Below are 22742 nucleotides of genomic sequence, written 5' to 3' on the forward strand. Positions count from 1 at the left end.
ATCTCACCATGCACTAAACTAAAACCAAAATGCATTAAAAGTCTAAATATTAAAACAGAAACACTATTACAGCTGGAAGAGAGGTTGGGTAGAACTTTTGAAGACACTGGTATAGGAAAAGATTTTATGGAAAAGACCTCAGTTGCCCTTGAGCTAGCACAAACAATTAACAAGTGGGATGTCTTCTTAATAAAAAGCTTCTCCACAGACAGATAAATGACTAACAGTGAGAAGAGACAACCCACAATATGGGAAAATTTTTTACTACCTCTTCCTCAAACAAAGGGCTACTTTCTAGAATATAACAAGAACTTTAAAAAAATAGGACTGCCCAAATTAAAAAAACCCAGTCCATAAATGGACATCTGAAATGAACAGACATTTCTCTGGCAAAGAAGTACAAATAGCAAATAAAGATATGAAAAAATGTTCAACATCACTCGTCATTCAAAAGATACAAATGAAAACAACACTGAGACTCTAGCTTACCCAAAAAGAATGGCTGCTTTCATGAAATCAACCAATAACAAATTCTTAGGCATCCTTGTTTTAACAAAAACTTTTTTGCTAAATTGAAAAATAAACATATCTAAGAAAAAATTAAAAGTCTGAAGATAGAAAAGAAATAAAACAAGTCGCTAACCTCCAATTTACCTTCCTTTAAGAAAAGTTATCAACAAATAATAAATTATGAAACACTTTTTATCTCAGATTACTCTCAGTGATTTTTTAATTCATGGGAGATAGGAAAATTAATAGCAATTGGTAAAGTAAAAAGAATAATTATTGTCCTATTTTAAGTCTGCGCACAATTTTGCAACTATGGAAAGGTGAAATTTATATAAATCTCTAATTTTAGAATAAATTTAAAGGTACCATTCACTTCCTCATGAAGAAAATAAAAATACTTTCTTTTAAATTAATCTAACTTTTGTACTGATACAGTTTTCCCATAAAATTATATCATAAAAATGGCATAATGCTTCTATATTTTTCAACATATTTGAAAAATCTTCTCATAATAAGTAAAAATACCATTCATGTAAAATGATAGCAAATTACATAAATGTATTTCTGTATCCAAAGATGTAACACTTAAGTTAGTTTCCCCCAGAAAAGGATGTTTTAACTGCTCACAAAAGGGTCTATACCTTTCTTACTATGATTTCATTATAGCCTTAAAAATCATGCTGAACAAATCTTTGAATTACAGAAAAGGACACTAACACCACAGTGAATAACGAGATTAAAACTGCAAATTTGCAAGGATATTAAAAGCTTTAGAAAGACGCAAATCTAAGAATAAAAGTGTAAAGAAAGCATCACTCAGTAACTTCTGAACTGTGTGGATCAAAAAACTTTCAAAATAAGTCTTAAAGGACCTTAGAAATATAAGACTTAAAGACTTAGGGAATATGCATTTTGGAAGTACACACAGGAAGACTGTAGTGACTAAGGAGATTAATATTTTAACTGGGAGCTTAACATGTCAGTCACACAATAGACTTCTGTTCAAATGTACATTAGTAGAAGCTTAGAAATTAAATTTCTGAATGTAATTAGTCCATTATAATCTATAGAAAACCATATATGAGATAATATATTCTGTTAAATTCCATTCATGAATTTGTTATTTTACTAAAATTCTGCTAAAAGTAGAATATTAACTATTTTAAATGTACAGTTCAGATGTATTATCCTTGTCCATACTGTTGCACAGCAGATCTTTAGAACATTTCATCTTGCAAAATTCAAACTCTAGGTCTGGCAATGGTGCTTTGGTACAATGAACACTTGCGATGCATGACAGCCTGCATTCAATCTTCAGCAGTGCAGGGAGGAAAATATATCGCAAACCTGACACTCTGTATATACTGAACATCAGCTTCCCATTTTAGGCCATGAACTCTAGTGAGATCATTGAAAATTCAAGTGAATGCACAGTAGCACAATTAATAGGGAAAGATCCTGGAAACATGTAAGGAAAAGTTAAAGAAAGGGGTATATTTAACCTTTGAAAGATTAGGGTTACATGGCCGTGATGGTATCTTTAGTTATCTTAAGAGTTTTACTGTGCATGAAGTTATTAACTCGGGTTTTTAGTTTCAGAGGACAGAAATAGTTATCAGCATATAGCAATTTTAAAAAGGCAGATGTTGGCTGAAGAAAGAATACTGTGACAATTTATTTCAGCTCAACAATAAAATTATTGTGAAGTGGCTAATAATACTTTGTTCTTGGTAATATGTGAACAATAAGTATCTCAGGAACAAATTTTAGAATAATTCCTATATTGGGAAATGAATTGATTTAGCATGTCATTTAACTCTGAAAGTCTCTGATTCTGTGAGAAGGGATAACTAGATGTAAATGGGTCTGAGCTCCAATGCTTGCAGTCAGTATCTACTAATTGATTCTGCAAATTTAGAATCACTACATTCAGCGCCTTTTTTTTTAACCTCTCGAAGTAAAAATGAATATTTTTCTTATTATTTCTAAATTTCCGTGCATTTAACAAATTTGTCCCTATTTGTGTTCACTAATAAATATATGACAAACTGGTTTATTATACATGTCTATTGAGAGGGAGAAAGAAATATGGAATATGGATAAGTGGACAAATACATGTAATAGGGAATTGTTCCTTTTGCAATGATGCTGGACCACTTATATCTGGTGGTAATACAGAGGAGATCACAAATCCCAACATTCTGCCTGTATTTGTAAACATTCTATGCAACTGCATTGTACTATACTGGTCAATCAGAAAGACCAGTGCACCAACCTCGTGCAAAGATTAGTTAATTCAAAGGGAAGAAAAGACTCCATGAAAATCCTCTATGGAACTTTGTAATTGGAAAAAAAAAAAAAAAAGATTAGTATTCCTAAGGAAGAGGAGCTGTTCTTTCATCCTATATCCAGAGAAGAAGAAAGAACTCAAGATTGGTAACATTTTCTAAAAATGGGCTATTAGGATAATAGCTTTATGCCAAGGAAAAATAAATATGAATAAAAAAGCAAAGGTTTTTGTTTTGTTTTGCTGCACAGTAATGAAACAAGAAGGCAGCCTGACAAACAAGGAGATTTCTGCTCTGTAAAGCTACAAGGTACAGGGTCAGTGGTGGGAATGATGAAGGGCAGGGGATACAAGACATGGATCTAGATGTGCTGGGCTTCTAAAGAATGAAGCAGAAGGAGAAGGCAGAAGGGGAAAGGTGAAGGAGTAGACATGGGGAAGAGAGAAGAACAAGGAAAAATGAAGGTTAGGCAGCTTTCTGGAGGATGAGACCCCAGGCCTCTGAAGAGCTCACTTAAGGGCCTCCCAAGAGATTTGCATTTCTCAGGTGAGAGTAATGCTCAAGAAGCAGAAAGGAGGCACCCACTACCCCTGCACTGAAAGGTGTTACCCATTTCCTTCATCTCTCACTTGTGCTCAGTGAGCTAAGACCAGAGGAGCAGGGAGAGGTCGAGAGTGACATGTGAGGACTCATTTCTCTTCCACACAGGTTCCCAGGACTTGAGATCTAGCTGGCAGTGGGGAAGGAGAAAGCTTCGAGTAAGATGTAATGCTGGTGCTCCAAGAGGGCCGGGACCAAGTTATCGAAACTCAAACTAACCAGAGTCATTGAGTGTGAAAGAAACACAAAGATAATCTTACCTCTCGACAGTACTCTGCTGGGTTCATGTTCCCCACTGAACTTGTTTTGTACCTATGCATATTTTTTTACAAAATTTAGAAAAATTATACTTAATCAGGATTCTTGTTTTTCTAATAGACATGGGAAAACATCTTTGATACAACTTGCACTGCTTTAATTGGATAACAATTACTAGTATGATACTTCTTTTGTTCTCCGATCCCTTCCCATGCTCCCCTCACTTTCCCTCCCCTCCCCTCCTTTCTTTTCCCTTCCCTTCCCTTTTCTAGTACTTGCAAAATTTCTGATTATTTTACTCCTAATTGTGTAGACTAATACTACAAGCACATATAAGAGCAAGATTATGGGAGCAGAATTCTTTTTGAAGACCAACATTCATAAAATGGATTAATATTAACTTTGTAATTCTTAGTGGATTTATAATTAATTGAATTTCAATTTTATAACAACTTTGAAGCAACTTTCAAATTTTATCCCTGTGAACAAATTCAATGTTACCAAGTAATTTTCTGGCATATCCATTAATATATCTATATCTATATCTATATCTATATCTAATCTACATTGAGATATATGGAAAACAAAAAAAGGCCAAAGATTTTAAAACTAAACTTTAACATAAATAACTATGCTGTATTTTTATCAAAAAATTTCCAAGGGACAAAATGTGCTTTTGAAACATTCCACACTTAATCATAACATTATATTTATGCTGGACTTTGGAGATGGGTAGAAAATTCATATGAATAATTACTTCCATCTTTAATCAGTTTTGAGTAAACATGATTGTCACAAAGTACTTGTAAGATAAAATCAAATAGGCACATCAGTGCCTTAAATAGCGGGTTCTTAAATTGTAGTCCTCAACTAAGAGCCCAAAGATGAGCATCAGCAGGAATTGGTAGTCAGGTAAATTCCTGGGCTACAGCTGAGACCTCAGTAGAACAGATACTCTGGGAAGCGGGTACAGTGACCCGTTTTTCCACAAACCTTGTAGAAGATTCCATTGTGTGCTCAAGTTTAGGAATGACTGTCTCAATAAAGGATTTCTCAAAACTGACTACATATCATATCACTGGAAAACGTTAAAATACTGATTCTTAGGTGTCATTCCTAGACAACAGAATTTAATCAGTCTAAAATGAAGTGTGGGTGGATTATTTTAAATTTACACTGGTAGTTATTTTATTGGAAGCTATAGTTAAGGACTGACGGCTGGTCTCGTCCTTGAGATAAGGTCCAGTTCTATCACAGGCTTCACAGTCTGACTATGTCCCTCATTTGCAGCATGGACATACAAATTTTCCTTTACACCTGAGACAACTTCTGAAAAAGTTCAATGATTGCTTAAACATTAAGGGGACACCTCAGAGGACCTTCCTAATTATGTTTGCCCACACATAACTTCAACCTAAAATTTTTTCAATTAACTTGTAAAGGCAAATGCAACCAAAATGAATAAAGTTTATAAGTATATGTTGGTGAATTACATTTAAAATTTGACCCCCAGTTGTAATAACTAAAGATCCTAATTTCTATCAGAAAATTTTAATAATAGATTTTTCATATTTTTAAATCTAAAATTTAAAATTATTTTAGCGTAAAATACTACTAAATGAAAGAAATTGTTTGGGGAATGGCAATGTTTTCTTTTTAAAAATGATTGCACCAGGATCCTTCCAGCAGGATTAAAATGTTGGAAATTAAGCCTCTTCTGAGGACAAAAGAGAAATATAATCACTCCAAGTGTTATAATGGTGCTTAATAAAAATGATGATTAATAGAAACTATTATCATGCATAAATTTGTGTTAAGTAGGGTAACCTTTAAAAAATGTGGTCGTTATCTCTGTACTCAGTGTAAGGGTAATTTTGATTATGGAAATCTCTTTAGCTTTAGATGTGAGATGGTAAATACCAGTTACTCTGTCAGCTTATTCCTGATGGAAATTTTAGTTTAAAATGTCAATATGAAAGATAGCTTAGTAGTTGAGTTAAGAAAAACTTTAACAAGAATATTTTAGTTAAACAGAGAATTAAACTTCTAAATATAACCATTTAAATTAAGAAGTTAAAAAGCATTTTCCTAGTGTTAACAGTATTATTAACTGGGGTTATATTATTAAAGCATAATTATATTATTGTTGTTATTTTTTGTGATGCTGGGGTTCAAACACAGGGCTTTGCACATACTAGGGTAATATTCTACAACTATGACAAATCCAAGGACTAATAGCTGTAATTTTTAAAAAAATCCATTGCCATTACTAAAATAAATTGTTTTAAAAATCAGGACTTTTCTCTTGTATATTTGGATATATGCTTTTGACACAAATGATAATAACCTACTACTATGTAAGTGAAAAGAACAATAATTAAATTCACAACTTTATGCAACAATACATTTTTACTTCTGTCAGAAGTAGGAGAAGCACAAAAAAAGTGACTTGGAATTTTGCCATTAACAAACATTTTAGTTTAAAGTGAAGATGATTTTTGTCAGTCAAAATCATGTCTTTATAAAAAGCAACAATTAATTTACCAGCTATGCAATTTTAACCTTGATTAGTTATTGTTCCCAGAATATAACATGAACTCACCAATAAAAAATACGTTCTCTTCATGTACTACAAGTTTTACTTATTGCATTATTTGTCAAGTTTAAACATTATAGACATAAGATGAATTGTAAACACTTGAAAATGTCTTGTTAGCATTTTAATAACCACTCCTAATGAAGTCTGTGATGTTTGGATGCATTTATTTTAGCTGAGCATATTGTTAGCGCTTCATGAATGCGATATACTGCAAAACTGTCATGAAAGCACATACTCATGTGATAATGAAAGATGACAATGAAAGTAACATATCCTATTCCTTGCTGCCTTGTATGGAACATGCTTCTAAGGGAACTACAGTGATAGAACGTTATATCTGACACTATTTCTACCAATGAGATGTTTCTTTTCCTCATTGAGTTTATTGGTGCATTCTAGGTATACAGTACAATTACATTCATTATTGGGATCTTTTACCTTTACATGACAGGTCTTGGTTCTCATTTTTTCCCCTTTGTCCCTGCCCTCCATTGAGATATTTCATTCACAACTTACCACAAGTTGCCATTTCATCTGTCTGGTCACCACAGTCATCTTCTCTGTCACACAGCCATGCTCTGGGAATGCAACGCCCATTTCCACAAGAAAACTGGTCTACCTGGCATGTTCTGGCTACGATGATCAATTAATACACAAAGAATAAATTTAGAAGTTTCTTGAAGTATATTAAGGATATAGCAAAGCATGTGATATATTTTTTACAATAAGATCATATTTATCTATTAAGATAAACCATTTTAAATGTACATTTTTATTTAATGCTTCAGAATAGCAACATGCTTATGCTTCAGAATAGCAACATGCTTTCAGTCACTAAAGATCATATATTTTGACCTTCAATTAAAATGACCACTAAGTGGCAAGGGATCTAGTATTCCCCACACAATTCTAGAAATGAAACTGAATTTATCATTTTATAATTTTTGCCTGGCATATACTTATAAACATATGATTAGATTAAAATTTATCCAAACTTTGATACACAGAAAATAATTTTCTGTAGCATTTCCCAAAAGCCTAAAACAGATTTTTATTTATGTAAGAAGAAGTTTTTAGAAGCTATGTATCAAGATATATAAATCCTAATAATGGTGTCAGAATTGCCTTTTTTCCTACATTTTCAATATATTTGCTTTTTCAAACTATAAATAATCCACTGCCAGAACTGAAAATACAGAAAATGTTTTCTTAAACATACATTTGGCCTTAAGCCATTTTTAAACTTTTTTGCACAGTTATATAAATAAAAGTATGACTTTTTAATCAAAGTATGCTAATGAACTTTGCTTTGGGTTGTCTTAAAGGTTTCAATGAACAGCAACGTGGAACCTTGCTTTCTATGTTAGCCAAAGACCATGGTTTAAGTTGTTCATGAAAGGGGTTATGTACTACACAGAATCTGTCCTTTTTTAGTATAATCAGGGCAACATTTTTGAAACCATAAATGCCTACACAGCTTCGCTATTCCGTCTGGCTCTTGTTAAATAGTTATTTTTAATGTCTGGTTTTCTTTTTGATTTATTTTAATCTTCTAAACTACGTAAGTCCCTTTTCCCATTTTTCCTTCATTACATTAGGAAAGAAATGGTGTATGCAAGAAAGGAGAGGCTCGTATTTAAGTATAATTTAATTAGGTGGCTTGGACAAATGCAGAACAATTGGGATTTGTATATCTGTGGTTTCAAAGAACAACTCTACTTGGGTTATAGACTAATTCTTGTTTTCTGGGTTGAGAATCATAAAGATTAGCTACATTGTTTCTAATTACATGTATACTATTTCTAATTACAGTAATTTGAAATGTTAAGAAAATATCATACCCCATATACTGCTTTGTGTGGATTAAGGTCTTGATACTAAAATATTTTAAACATCTGATTTTTCTCATTTGACAAATCAGTCATTTATTTTAAATTAAGTGATTTTAAGTATTCTAGCAAACATGTGCTTCTGAGTTTACAATGTTAAAATTTCTGTAAGATCAATTATTTATTTCTATGCTGTCTCATTTGGATAATCCTATAGAGTTTTTGTTAAGTTACCTAACATTTAGAATATAATAAATTTCTTGGGTGATTATGTTTACTTGCAAAATAGTATATATAACTGTGTAAATTTGATAAAGGATAAAGAGGGTTAAATATATAGGATGTGGGCATTTGTTTATTTGATGAAAAGAAAAAGGAACAGAGATGTCAGAATGAATAATAATTTTCCACTACACATTTCTGCATTACTTCACTTGTTACAGTAAGAACATTTTACTTTTGAAGTATAAGAAAAAATTTTAATAAGAAATTTTTTAAAAATCAATTTTTCTTTCTTCCTCTATAAAGTCTTTCCTCCTTTTTTCTTTTATCCTTTTTATTTCTTTTGCTTTCCAGTCATTCATTGCATCCTTCATTCTTTATCATTCCTTCAGTTTTTCTTGTTTTAAATACATTATTACTTAGTTCCATCTCCATGAAGTTCCAATTGACTCACAATAACATGATATACTTATTCAGTCCAATATTTTATTATTTAATATTCTTGTATCAGCACATTCTCTCCTAATAATTCAGATGCTAGTGTAACAAAGCTTTCAAAAACTACTTTCTTTCATTAGCAGAGCTAAAGTGACTGGAGGAAAATGTAACTGATTTCTACGAACCTATTTGTTATAATGTATGACTTATCATTGCAATGGTTTTGAAGTTTGTATATCACCTCATTATAACTCTAGTTATGGTCTATAATCCAAAAGAACATTCATTGATTATTACTGATAAATATTATGTTAGAAAGCACATAGATTTATTTTCACTTTTAATAATTGAGGTAATTATTTTCAGGGTCTACCAGGGAAATTTAACTGAATTTTAATGAGAGAGGAAGATGCTACATTTCATAAATCTCTAAGAACTGTATATTGACATGATGTATCCAGATTGGCAGAATTATCACTTTTAAATCAGTGAATTCATAGCGAGAAAAGCACGACTACCACTTTTTCAGTTCTGTCTCCATCAGATCTAATTTAGTCTGGAGATGAGATTAGAAAAGCAGCTCCAAAGAACTCTAATTTCATAACAAATGCTGATCCAAGAAAGAAGAAATTTAAGCTTCCTCTGGGAGAACTGTTTATATAGCAGTTAACTCAGAGATTCTCTGTTACAATGCCACTACGTCTACACGTATTTCATCACACTTTTTCTGCTGCCATGTAGCAGCAATAATTCCTACAATTAGTACTTTACAGCGGAGGAGGGCATTAAAGCAAAACCTCCTATTCCTAAACTATACCCTTGCTTCATTTCAATCAAAGCATTCTAACTAAACAAGACACGTCAAAGCATATCAACATGTCATTTTTTTCCTTTTCTTTCCCTGCCTCCCTCCCTCCCTCTCTCCGTCTCTCCCTCCCTTTCTCTCTCTCTCTCTCCCTCCCTCCCTCTCCCTCTCTCTCTCTCTTTCTTTCTTTCTTTTTTTTTGCAACAGAGTCTTGTTGTATAGTCCAGGCTGGTCTAGAACTCACTGTGTAGCCCAGTCTGGCCTCCAACTCACAGTGGCTCTCCTGCCTCAGCCTCCTTAATGGTGGCATTATAGGCAGTCACCACCTTACTCTGCTTAAAATTTACTCATTAGCTTATCTTTGAAAAATTTCTAATTTCTTATCCAGTGGGTTGTTTTGATGCAGTTACATCTGACTGGTACAAATTCAGAGAAAAGCAGTAGAGGATGTGAGAAGAAATAGTATATAGTATAACTATAGCACTGTGGTGGGAGAAAATGCTGAAGGGAAACTGTCTAGGTTTCATTCTAAGAATTATCAGGACTACCATGAGAAAAAGGAATTTCAAACCCATTATATTTCATCTTGCCTCGTGGTCTAAGTCCTGAGTAGACAGAGCACCCTTGGGAGGTTGGGAGAAAGCAGCAACCCAGACCTTGAGTGTGCCTACGCTCTGGACCCTATGCATGTCCAGGTTCTTTCATGGCTTATTTGCCTCTGGCTCCTTCCTCTCTAAAGTCTTATTCAACTCACTCTACCCTCAACAATGTATGCATATCATTGTGTCATTATTTTCCTCTTACATATCTCTCTTACCTAGAGGAGTACAGGGGATATCACTAAACCTGTCAAATATGTAGAAATAGAACAAATTGGTATTTGCTCCATATTTATTACACATTTTATTTAAAATTGTAAGAATATATTAGTAACATTTGACATCTCCATATACGTTACCCTGATCTATTTCCTTCCTTTTCTTTCCAGATCTAATAATTGTTTTTAGTTTTCACTTTTTCATTTCCAGAGATAATTTAATACTCTTTGCACACATTTTTAAATTCATAAAAATTATAAAGGACTGTTTGTAGTTCCATTCTCTGTATATATTCTATGGTTGACATTATTAAATTCTTATTTTTCAAACATCTTTTGAAATTCATTCCTGTTGATAATCCAACCATTAGTTCATTTGCTTTGCCTAAGAATCGCAATTTGTTATGAATATCTATCCATTCTACTTATAGATATTTTGGTTGTTTCAAGTTTTATTATTACTAGAACTGGAAAAATGAACATCCTTGTGCAGAGGCACTAGAGTATAAATATAAAAATGGAATTAGACTCAAAGGAATATGTATCTTTACACTTACTGAATTTGACCAAATTTCTTTCCAATGTAAAAAAAATAATTTATATACCCCAAAAGAAGAGTGTATGAGTATATGGTAGCTCCTCTCTTCTAGAAGTCCTTTCATTCTTTCTTAGTTTCTTTCTTTCTTTTCTCTTTCTTTTTTTCTTTCTTTTCTTAGAAAATCTTTAATGAAACAACTTGATAAGACACACATAACACTCTTTTAAGAAATTAATTTACTCTATTTATTTATTTATTTTTGTTTGGCACCAGGGATCGAATTTAGGACCTTGTGCTTTCGAGGCAGGCAGTGGAACCACTGAGCTAAATTCCCAGCAGAAATTAATCTACTCTAACTTTTCAGAGGGGACTTCAATTTAGGACTTAAGACAATAACTGGCCCACACATCCCAAGCAGGTATGTTCTACAAAAATACTAAATAAAAGTTTTAGGTTAGGATTATAGAATGGAGACTGCTTCATTACTGCCATTGTTGCTTTGTGTGTAGTGAAAACCTCTTTGAAAATACCTTCTAGCTAATTCATACACTTATAGAGCTGCAAGAAATATGAGGAAAATGCGTTGCAGAGACTACAACTCTGACAAGAGAAAACCAGTGGCAAAAACAAGAGTAGAAAAAATATTTTTGACACATTTTTTTCTTTTTCTTTTCTGTGCACGCTGCACTATTATTTTTATTAGTAATTTATAATGATTGTTACTAAGGCTTATTTTGTAAAAAGCAAAGATCTGTTTTTTGTATATTATATATTACTATATGCAATGTTTTTTTAAATCTTTTTTTTTACTAATTATATCAATATGTGCCATCAAAAACAGTAGTTCTTTTCATCATTTAAAAAGAAGCATTAGGCTGCTGCCAGTCAGAAGCATTTTTCAGTGTTCATTTGACTAATAATGGCTTTTCTGGCACTCTGTTGTAACCCATAGTATGAGCTGTGCATTTCCACTCCATGAGAACCTGGCTAGGGATTCAAAGATTTATTACAATGGTATAGATTATATGGAAATATAAATAGGCTTAGTGGTCTTGGGACTTGAGGAGCTAAAAAACTATCTAACATAAATAATATGCAGTGAACAAAAGACTATTCAAAAAGGGATACCACAGGAGAAAAAATAAAATTTGTAAGTCTTTTTTTAAGGTTTTTTAAAAAAAGTTCCTTGTGAGATGGCCTGTGTCATAGCCTTCCAACAAACCTTGACTTCCACTGCCAACCAAGATTTAATAGGACTTATCTTGTACAAGAAATACATTGACAGTCAACGTATACAACTGGATAAAGTGTCAAATTACTTTGGAAAGAAGTCATTCCCAATTTTTAAATAGAAAACAATTTATACTTGGGCCTTTGTGACATCAAAATCATTCACTGACTATTGCAATAATCAGATTATCAACACTAAGAAAGATCAGAAGCGTTCAAAGAATTCTCCTACATTTTTATGAAGGCCAACTATGGAGCTGGTTTAGGCGCATATCTGAGAAAAGCTTTACCTGAACAAGTTTGATTGGATTCATCTTCATTGCTCCCACAATCATTAGCTCCATCGCAAAGCCATCTCTTGGGGATACAGCGATTATTGTGGCATTTAAATTGATCATCGGGACAGCTATGATTGACTGGGAGGGAAGGGAAACAAGCTTGTTTACAATTGGATACACTCATAAATATTTTGAATTATATTTAAAAAAAGGTTACAGAAATTATATTATAGTACAATAAATAGCAGAGCTTCTGCCATTCACTGTCTCCAATTTTATAGTAAATATTACTATTGCAGACTTTAAAAAAAACCTAACTTTCATAGAACCCATCAGGTTATTAAAGCTCAAATAAAAGGAAATGTGTTCCCTTTTAATGTTTCCACTCAAACCAACAAGATATCTAAGTTTCTCTTCCTTCTGTTATCTGAAATGTTGAGTTAATTTCAAAATATTCATCACAAGCTTTTGAAATTAGCCTAATTGTAAAGTTGAACTCAAAAATAATTTAATTGTATATATTGACTATGCTATTTTTAAACTACAGATCTATTCAAATTTTTTTAAAAAATGTTAATTAAATCTAATTTTGATTCTACTTCATCCAACGTTTATAGGGACTGGAAAGAAAAATAGAGAAATGAAAATTATGTCACTTGTCACACAGAGATGATGCTAAAACAAGATCCTATGTCATTTTAATAACAAAAAGGATTAGTGTGAGTTTTTTGTGTGCAATAAAAACAAATAAACATGCAACTGCAAAAAATACTAAATATAAAACCACTCTTCCTATGGGAAGCTGTTCATAGCTAAGGATTAAACTTCCAATATCTAATCACAATGGGGATCAACTTAATGTTAACCATTTATAAGTTCTCTTCTAGGATTCCAGAGACATTCTCTTCAGTATTTGTTTAACACTTTCAAGGTTTCTTTAAAGCAATTTCTGTTATTCCCAACAGTTTCGGTTTTGTAGTATGAAATGAATTTCAGTATAGTTTTGTTTAGAATTTGAAAAACTCATTTCTATCATGCTGTTGCATAGAAAATGTGTACATTTCCAGTCAGTTTTTATAAAACACTTTTCTTTCAAAGTAGTTCTAGTGATAAAATGATTTTAACACTTTTTAGAAAGTTTTTATTCATGTAAGGTAAAAAAATAGATAATGGGAGAAAAGACTTATGTTATATCTTTTATTGGAACATGTTTGTTTTTATTCACTTCAGGGACTTTAGCAAAAACATTGTCCATGAAAAAGAAAAGTCATCCAAGATATCAGAGGGTCAGCATTGTAAAGTTTAAAAATTATGTGCATGCACTTCAGTAAAGCCTATTGAAGGACCTTAGCAATTTTTATTAATAAGGCAATTAGGAATTAAAACATAGTTTTGGAAATTAAAATTGAGACACTGAAGGATAGAAAGTACAATGCTACCAAAATTCAGGATAGTGGATTATGGTGCTTAGAATCTCAAAGAGTTCTCTGAAATTACTTATGTAGTACTAGAATATTAACTATGGGACTCTACAAATATAATGCAACTCAGAAGGACTGAGATATTCAGGGAAGAAACTCTACTGAAAGATAGCCAGAGATGTTTAATGTTCATTGCCTCTGTTATTCAATCATTCATGCTTGCATGCGCTAAAAGCTGTGTTAGATATTGAGACTACATCATAATGTGTCTACAACATAATGTGTCTCTTTCTGAAAATATCTATTGGATGTACCACATAAGGAGTATGTAATTACCATATGTTTAACAACTACTGTAATAAAAATATGTGCAACCAATGAATGTGTAACTCCAACAGAGCTGTACTGAGAAGTTTTTGGGTGGTCAAAATTATCTTTCTAAGGAAGTTTTTAATTCCACAGGCTAGGAACAGTCATTGTACTGTCACAGCGAAGCAAAACAAAAGAATATCTTTGGAGACCTACTTTAAATTTACAAGAGCTAAAAAGTAAGATGCTTGATACATTAAAGGCTAAAAATTTCATTATGAGACATAATAGAAAGTACCTATATGTGAGAAACAGAGGACAGCAGGAAAAGTTCATGGCTTGGGTGACAGAGCAGAAAGGAATGATGACAATAAAGAAAAAAAATGATGAGAAATTTTACCACTGTAATGAACAGTAATATGCAATACCTGCTACAGTGAAGCAAGATGTGAGTTTCCTTGATAGATGTGTGGGAAGAAGGACAATTATACAGATGGAGGCCTGGACATGATGGAGTAACACATGGATATTAGAATAAAATATCTGTGCTCTGATCAGGCATTGCATTTCTGTGACTACAGCAAACTAAAACCTAGCTAGCTAGCATTGAATAAAATCTTGAAAAATCATTGAGAGCCAGAAGTGAGAAAATTAAGTTAATCACTGACTAATGCAGCTTTTAGGCAAAAAGGCAGAAAAAAATACCCTTATTCTCACATGAAATACTTTTTTCACATGAAAATTTTGACAATTATGTCAATTTTAGTGTTTAAGATTTTACCTGTTGGCTCATATTTTAAAGGACAGAAAATAATGGAAGTGAAAATAAGTGCATAATATTGAAGTTAGGGTCTATACTTGAAATTCAAGAGAAAACATTCACATTTATGTATTAGTTATGACTTAAGGATTATATATAATATAAAATTAGAAAATATTTTTAAAATCCATATTATTAGAATTTAATCTTAAAGCACAAATATTTGCAAAATATGGATGCCCAGACCAGTTTATCCTGTCTTGTCTTCTCCTTTTTCTCTTCTCTTCTCCTTTCCTTTCCCTTCCTCTCCTTTCCTTTCTTTTTCTGACATAGAGAATAGAAGATGAACTCAAGACATGTTCATTCAACTATAGTGCCAGCTGTTTCTCTTTTCTTTTTAGGCATTATTTATCAAAGGTACAAAGTTCCTCAAATTCGCAATCCTCCTGCCTCAGCCTATCAGAATGCTCAGATTATAGGTGTTTGCTAGCATGCCCAATTCAAATTTGTTTATTCTTTAAAAAGTATTTAAAACTTTATTTTAAAATATTAATACTAATTATTAATTAATATATTATACTATTTTTAAAATAGTAAAAAAGAGGGCCGGGGATTTAGCTCAGTGGTTCGGTGGCCTGCCTCACAAGCACAAGGACCTGAGTTCGATCCCCGGTACTGAAAATGTCAGTAATTAGAAGATTACGTCTAAAACAGTTTGCTTAAATTAAATCAAAAGATATAAGATATATGTCCAACACATGACAGTATCCACAAAAAAATGTTCTTTCAAAAGAATGCAGTTAGTGACTCCAAACGTGTTATCAAAATATTATTCCATGAACTTTCCAAAGTGTCTTCTGTCCAAATATATAAGAAGTTTTCTTATTCTTATCAGAAGCATGAAATTATTTCTATACAATCAAAAAACCAAATAGTAAATAAAATGCAAAGGGAGGGGGACTATCAAACCCTTCATTTCAGCATGATGCTCTGTATGTTTTGTTCCATGTGCCAAGCCACTGAAGCTCATTAATCACACATTCCAAACCCTTGTCTCCGTAGTTGGATCTTCTAGAAGATTCTGTTTCAACAGAGAAACAGAGTGACTTCTGGCCTTCTGGAAATTCAGTTACTCTTGAAAGGTTTAAATTGACTTCCCTTATCTTTAAATTCAAAGATAAAGCAGTCCTCTGTCCCTGCCATAAATAGTGGTGTAGCTGCATTGACACCTTAAAATGGGAGGAGAGAAGAGTTATGGGGAAACCAAAATGATGCATAAGGGGTGGAGAAGAAAAAGTTTGCTTCAAATGCTGCACATGAGTTAATCTGTGGTCTAACCTTTTGGCAAAGGATGACTAAGAAATGAAAATGAGTTAAATTTGCATCAAAGATATTTTCATGCACTGCTACCATCATTCCCAAACACAAAACACCCAGGAAAATGTAGCTTAAAGATGACTTGGAGGAGAACATACAGCAGTGGACCGGGTCTTCATCACTTCCATCCAGGCAGTCATCGTCTCCGTCACATTTCCACCGATCCTGGACGCAGTGTCTGTTTCTGCAGCGGAACTCTCCAGCTTTACATGTGCGAGACAACACCTCTCCAGGATTAACTAGAGTTAGAAAAACATCCAAGGCGCATGAACAACGGTAGCTGTGTTCAGTTCATTCGATGTGAATCTTATCATTTGTTCAAGATTCCACACATAAATGAGATCATGTGGTATTAGTCTTTCTCCATCTGACATTACAATTATCACAATGTGTTTCAGATACATCAAGTTGTCACAAATGACAGGATGCCCTTTTGTGAAAGGCTAAATATTTCATTACATACACGTATATGTGCACACACACAAATACACACAATTCCGAAGCTGAATTCTTGGGCTGAAGAGAAAAAGGAAATGGGATATAGATCAAAGATCGCAGAACTGTAGATGACATGCATGATCAGTACGTCTGCCAAGCCAAGGTTCGCCATCTGGGCTATAGTCCCAGTATTATAAGGTATACAGGAAACTTGGGGTAATTAGATTTTAACATGATCTAACTGATAAGAAACTGACAAAGTGATAAATATAATCCTTCAAATTAACCAAGATTAGAAATACGCGAATGTATGTTACGGGTTGCCTGGTATAAAGCCACTAGTTCTCACATGTCCTGTGAAGCCTACTGTTAAAACAATGATATCAGAAGTTCTGTGCCTGGTTCTTTAAGCACTATGAAGGGAAATTTGCATTCTGGAATTAGTTGTTTTTGCATGCTAAAACTGGTGGACTGATTGCTGGAAGTAGTGTCCAGGTGACAATGAAATAAAGGAAGAAAACTTATGAATAAAATGTTTCATTTTATTTCAGTTTTATATCATCTCATGTTTAGATCTCAGCTAAGTAAATTAACTCAATACATGTTTCTAACCTGATTTATTAAGCTACTGAGTGAATGAACAAGTGACTGTATTTCTAACTTTGTTCGTACTCTTTTCAAACCTTTCATAGTGATGTATGCTAAACTAAAGCCTGTCTTCTCCCTCATTTGATGATTTGCTGTCAGCTGTGTCAAAATTACAATAATTCAGTCATAGCAGCATTTGTCCCTATGGAAAATATAAAATAAAATTTTATTGTCACTACACGTCTCCTATTAAGATGTTTATTTGTTTAACACATTGTTCATTTGTTTTTTCATTTTGTTTCATTCTGGGATTACAGAGTCTCTTATTGCATCTTTGAGAAGAAAAAGGGAGGATCACAAACAAATCTTGAAGTGGTTTGTTCGATGCCTTTACATAACCTCATACAGAATGATAGTGAGAAAAATGCTGCTGTGGCTTTTGATTGTTCTTCCTTGGATTGTTCTAAGGTGACCTTCATTAGATAGAGTAGTCCTCCTAGCAGCCAACCTAAGTGCATTATAATCTTCTGTGAGCTATTGTGCAGAAGGCAATAAAGTTTTACTTCCTTGAACTTTTTACTATACATTAGATTGCACAGATCCTAGAACGTAAGGCTTGTTACAACTGAATATATAAATGCCTCAACATAGTTGAGCACTGTTTCTGACAGAGACATGGATCTGGTGTGCTAAAAAGTCTTAAAAGTCACAGTTTTACTGACAAATAATTTTGCTAACCCTTAGATAACTAATATGTTTACAATGTTCAAATTGCTTTTCTGTGTATAAGGCATATTTACAGGTTCTGTATTTTCTTTCATGTCACTAAATAAGCATTTTAAAAATTACTAATTTATTCCTCTGGGTAAAATATTCCTACTAGTTCATAAAACAGGAACTATCTCTTTTCTTAGAACAATTATTTCCTCATTTTTAATTTTTAACTTTGTGCTTCTCCCCACAACAGTGTTAGTAGAAATATAAAATTTATTTAATAGTCGGTCAGTTAGTTTTACACTCGCTTCTCAGAGATTGTGAGTTCCAGGTGATTGTACTTCGGGAGACATCAATTCTCCTGTAAGAGAATTTGACCATGGTAGACAATATTCACCCAGTGCACCAGTGTCCAAACTACTCTCTCCCTTGATTTATCCCAAGCGTGACATTAGAATTCAACTGTAGCCAAGCATATAGTACGCCAATGTTTTTCTGTTGGGTGCATGCCTTTTATGGTACAGCCTTTTATTATAAGAATAAATCCTTGATGATTAGTCTTGGCTTGATTATTTGCCAATGAGTTCTTGTTTACTTGATGTCAGTTCAATGCAGATGACTGGAAACAGGAAGATCACATCTTAATCTGCTCTGTTTTGCTTGTTAGACTCAGATTATGTAGTTAATCCAGTTAACTCTTTTTGCATGCATATAATGCAGTTTGAGCTAAAGGTAAAGTTCAGAATAATTTGCACAGAGGAGAGGTTGTCACACAGGGATATTGTTTGGCCCTATATTCTCTAAACGCAAACTTCATTCGTAGTTTTCCTGCATATTAATCGCCTTATCTGAAAACCAAGGCTAACATATCTTTAAAATATATTCCCATTAAATAAATACGAATTGAAAACACTGAGATAGATGCATTTTGAGTTCTTTGCAAAAAAAAAGGAGATAATATGCTTCTTTTCTTGACTTTTCTTAATATTTTTTCATAGGACATTAAGCAAGTTCCACAGTAAAGTAAAAGATGCAATAGAATTTTTGGCAGCTCAATGCAATACTCATTCTGAAATAAGAATGAACTTATTTTTGGTGATTTAAAATTGTTTATTTTAGAAAGTAAAGATAAAATAATTTGTTTCCATTTCACTGCAAGAAGTTTAACTCATCTATGAATTATACATTCTAGGAAGAGACCATTTCCAGAAAAATGTTGTATAACTTTTACCAAAGCAATAATCACTAACGTACAAATACGATAACAAATCTTGTAACATTAATTTTGTGATCAACATCATGCATAATGTTTCTTACAGGCCAATGACACTTGATTTTTTTATTTACATAGAAATACCCAGTAGTATCCTGGGTTATTTAGACATAAATACTTCATCTCTTTCTGGCTCTGTTTTATTTTGTTTTTCTCCACCCACAGTTAAGCCTGTCAGTCTGAGTCATTCCAAGTGTGCTCAGATAGAGTTTCTTTAAAGATATTACAGCCCTGGCTTCCAAGAAACTAGCAAACATGTTTTGTTTCTGTTTGGTTTGGCAGTTATGCCAAGAGAATAACTACATAAGGCAGAATGTTACATGACAATCCAAGGGTACAAAGAAAGACACACTAGTAGTCACTACTGAAAAAAAATTATGGAAAACCCAGTTAAAGCTTTGGATAAAGTGACAGGGCTACTTCTATCAAGTGAAATGCTCAAGCAAATATCTCTGAGGTCCTATCCTTACTGTAACATTTAAAGAGAGGTCAATATCATTAAAAGTGACTAAAACTTTTGATCAGAGATAACTGCAAGGAGGAATACCTGGCAAGTACATAAGGGAACAGTTGATACAATTATGAGTCTGAGGGTTTTATATAGAAATGAGGAAAAGAATTTCCCATCAACTTGCCAATGTCTAAAACATGGTACGAAGGAGCTTTCACTATGTCCATTACAACTCCAGCATTTGTGTGACATATTCTGCCCTCCATCTTGTGCTCACAGTCTCTAAAAATGGGCTTAGACTGGGGTTCTGTGTATCTTCCCAGGAGTCTTTCATTCTGTGTTCCCCTTGGAGTGTAGACAAAGGAAAAGCAATGGATACGTGACTGGCTGGTTTTTAATAAACCTCTCTCTCTGTCACTTTTTTTAACCCACTAAAATATACCTGGGAAAAGGAAGTTTACATGGTTATAAGTAATTAAGGAGATGATGAAATCTAGAAGGAAGTTGTTTTCTGAGATTTAAAAAATTATAGTTCTTTTTTGTTTTGCCTGATGCTTATTCCAGATCTTTTATTTTGTGTGTGTGGTGATAGAGGCAAGCATTCTACCAACTCATTTTTTACTTCAGCTTTTCTCATTTGTTCATCTGAGATCATTTTCACACTGTCAATATTCTCCCTCATTTTACCCCATTCTACAATAATGTTACGGATAAATCTACCGATCTTTTTATAGCCTTATCAATAGAGATATACTGACATAAAAGTTATCCCTATGTTTTTAGCCTATAAACTAAATATCCTATAAATCTATAAGCCTGCAATAACAACAATGAAGGAAATAGAGCAAAATGAGAAAACTGATGACAACATAATTATGATCCATATCATTAAAATTAAGGAACTAATTTTAAAAATTCAGGCTGAAAATTCCATGTAGAGATTAGTACCTGATGAATATACCCTCTTCTCAATTTGCAACAATGGCAAACAATAATAAAACTCACAAGTCTCCGAGAGTTCAGTCTCTTGATCATCCTATCCTAAGAGAATTTTGACTTTTCTCCAAGCCAATAAAACTAGGTTTAAAGATTCAGTGAAGATCCTCTCTTAGTTGTAGCATTAGAAATCAAATAAGCCACTCCATCTGGAGGTAAGAAAAAAAAGTCTTTGCTCCTGAAGGTCAGACTGCAAAGTGTGCACCTGGCAAAATGGGAGATGCATTCAGGGCTACTTTCTATCCCAGAGAGGGAGTCTAGAGCAGACCAAAGGGAAGATGAGGCCTGAGAACACTCACTAAGGACACCCTATCTGTTCTTATTCTGTTTGAAACAATGCAGTCATTCAACTGTGTTAGCAGAAGTTCCTGTGTCTGAAAATGATTTAAATGAGAACTACTGTTCACATATAAGGTGACATATTTCAAATACAACTAGCGAAACTTTGATCTCGGTCCAAATACAATATAAAATACTTTTAATCTGATTAACTAGATTGTTTAAATAAATCTCAAATATATTTACAATATAAAGAAGAATCTGTACAGTGATTCAAACACTATTATTTGAGATCCTAAACCATAATAAGAAGGAGTGAAATTGAGAAAGATAAAGAGAGTACTGTATTAGAAAGGAAACTAGGGCTGGGGATTTAGCTCTGGTTCTGCCACCTGCCTCACAAGCTCAAGGTCCAGAGTTCGATCCCTGGTACAAAAAAAAAGCTTCCTTTTTTGAATAAAGGAAGCTAAGGAAGCCAAAGGCTTTATCTCAAATTATTGGAATTCAAAATAGTAGCATAAGAATTTAAAATTTACTGGTAGTATTCTAAATACCTAAACATGACAATACAAATAGATCATAGGTTGTATAGTAAAAAACAAAAGTAAATGCGCACAGTGAAGTTATAGATAAATATCTACAATAATGCATCAAAATAATACCAAATATAAAAAATGAAAGTAAGACAAATGGTCTAAAAAGAAGGCTTTAAAAATCATGTTTGTAAAGAGTAATCATTTACATGGTAAGATGTTAGAGTCAAATTAAGTGGAAGTAAAGGGCAAAATAACTGACCCTGCAGTACAGCGGTGCAGCACCTGTGGCACGTGTGCCAGGAGGGCTGTTTGTCTCATAAAAGCTCCATTTTTGTGTCTTTCTTTTAATGTAGAGGTTTTTTTTCCTAAGCTAAAACTTCAGTATTCAGGTTTAATTGCAGCGTTGGCATTCTGCAATAAGTAAGTGGGTTTTGGGTTGCAGCTGGGGCAATCTTTAAAAGGTTTGCCATCACTGCTGCAGTATGATCAAAAACTGAAAACAGAGAAGAACAATATAATTAAGAATTCCATCTTCAAAATGAAATAATTTGAGGCTTAATAATTTTCACAGTGTTCATAGGATTTTCCTGGACTGAACTGCAGTAGCAACCCTTCAAGGGTCCTAAACCTGTACTACACGACCACTTCTTGTGTATCTTAGCCTGCTAACTGTGATCCTGAGACTTGTCAGCCTCCATATTCATGTGAGCCAGATTAACATAATCTCTCTCTCTCCCTGCCTCTCTCTCTCTCTCTCTCTATCAAATACATAAATTTCATACATCCAATATATGTATCCATCAATCTTAAGGGTGCTGAGGTTTCTCTAGAGAGACCAAACATGCATTCCAAGATTAAATCATTTAGAAACTTTTATGTTGTGCTCCATACACACATAATTTTGTTGGACTTATTTCTGCCTAAGGGACAAAATTGGTGATAGAAAAAAGAAATTCCAAGAGTCATTCTAGAATAATAAGATGCAATAAAATGAAGGGTATCAGCAAAAGTTAATAAAAGTGCCTTTAGCACAGGTTAATCAATCTAGTTAATTTCCTACTATGATAAAGTATATAAACGCCTTAAAAGATTCTTTATTGCTTTCCTCCTTGCGCTTACCTGCCAAATATAGACAACTGAGCATATTAAGCCATTTACAATCATTTTAGGCCTATACTGTGTCTCGGC

The 22742-nt window shown here is 33.2% G+C and overlaps 1 protein-coding gene across 2 annotated transcripts in view; it reads right to left on the reverse strand.

The window, feature by feature from the left end:
* Positions 1-22742, reverse strand: part of Lrp1b (LDL receptor related protein 1B) — a 1779190-nt gene that overhangs the window by 708285 nt on the left and 1048163 nt on the right. For both annotated transcript variants that reach the window (XM_033757153.1, XM_033757154.1), the window contains exons 16-18: positions 16378-16518; positions 12425-12550; positions 6772-6888 (exon numbers count right to left, since the gene is read on the reverse strand). In XM_033757153.1, coding sequence (XP_033613044.1) covers positions 6772-6888; positions 12425-12550; positions 16378-16518 — 384 coding nt within the window. The remainder of the gene's footprint in view (positions 1-6771; positions 6889-12424; positions 12551-16377; positions 16519-22742) is intronic.

This window comes from Fukomys damarensis, unplaced genomic scaffold (genome assembly GCF_012274545.1).
Source record: "Fukomys damarensis isolate Sample0158 unplaced genomic scaffold, DMR_v1.0_HiC HiC_scaffold_29, whole genome shotgun sequence".
Taxonomy (NCBI): Eukaryota; Metazoa; Chordata; class Mammalia; order Rodentia; family Bathyergidae; genus Fukomys; species Fukomys damarensis.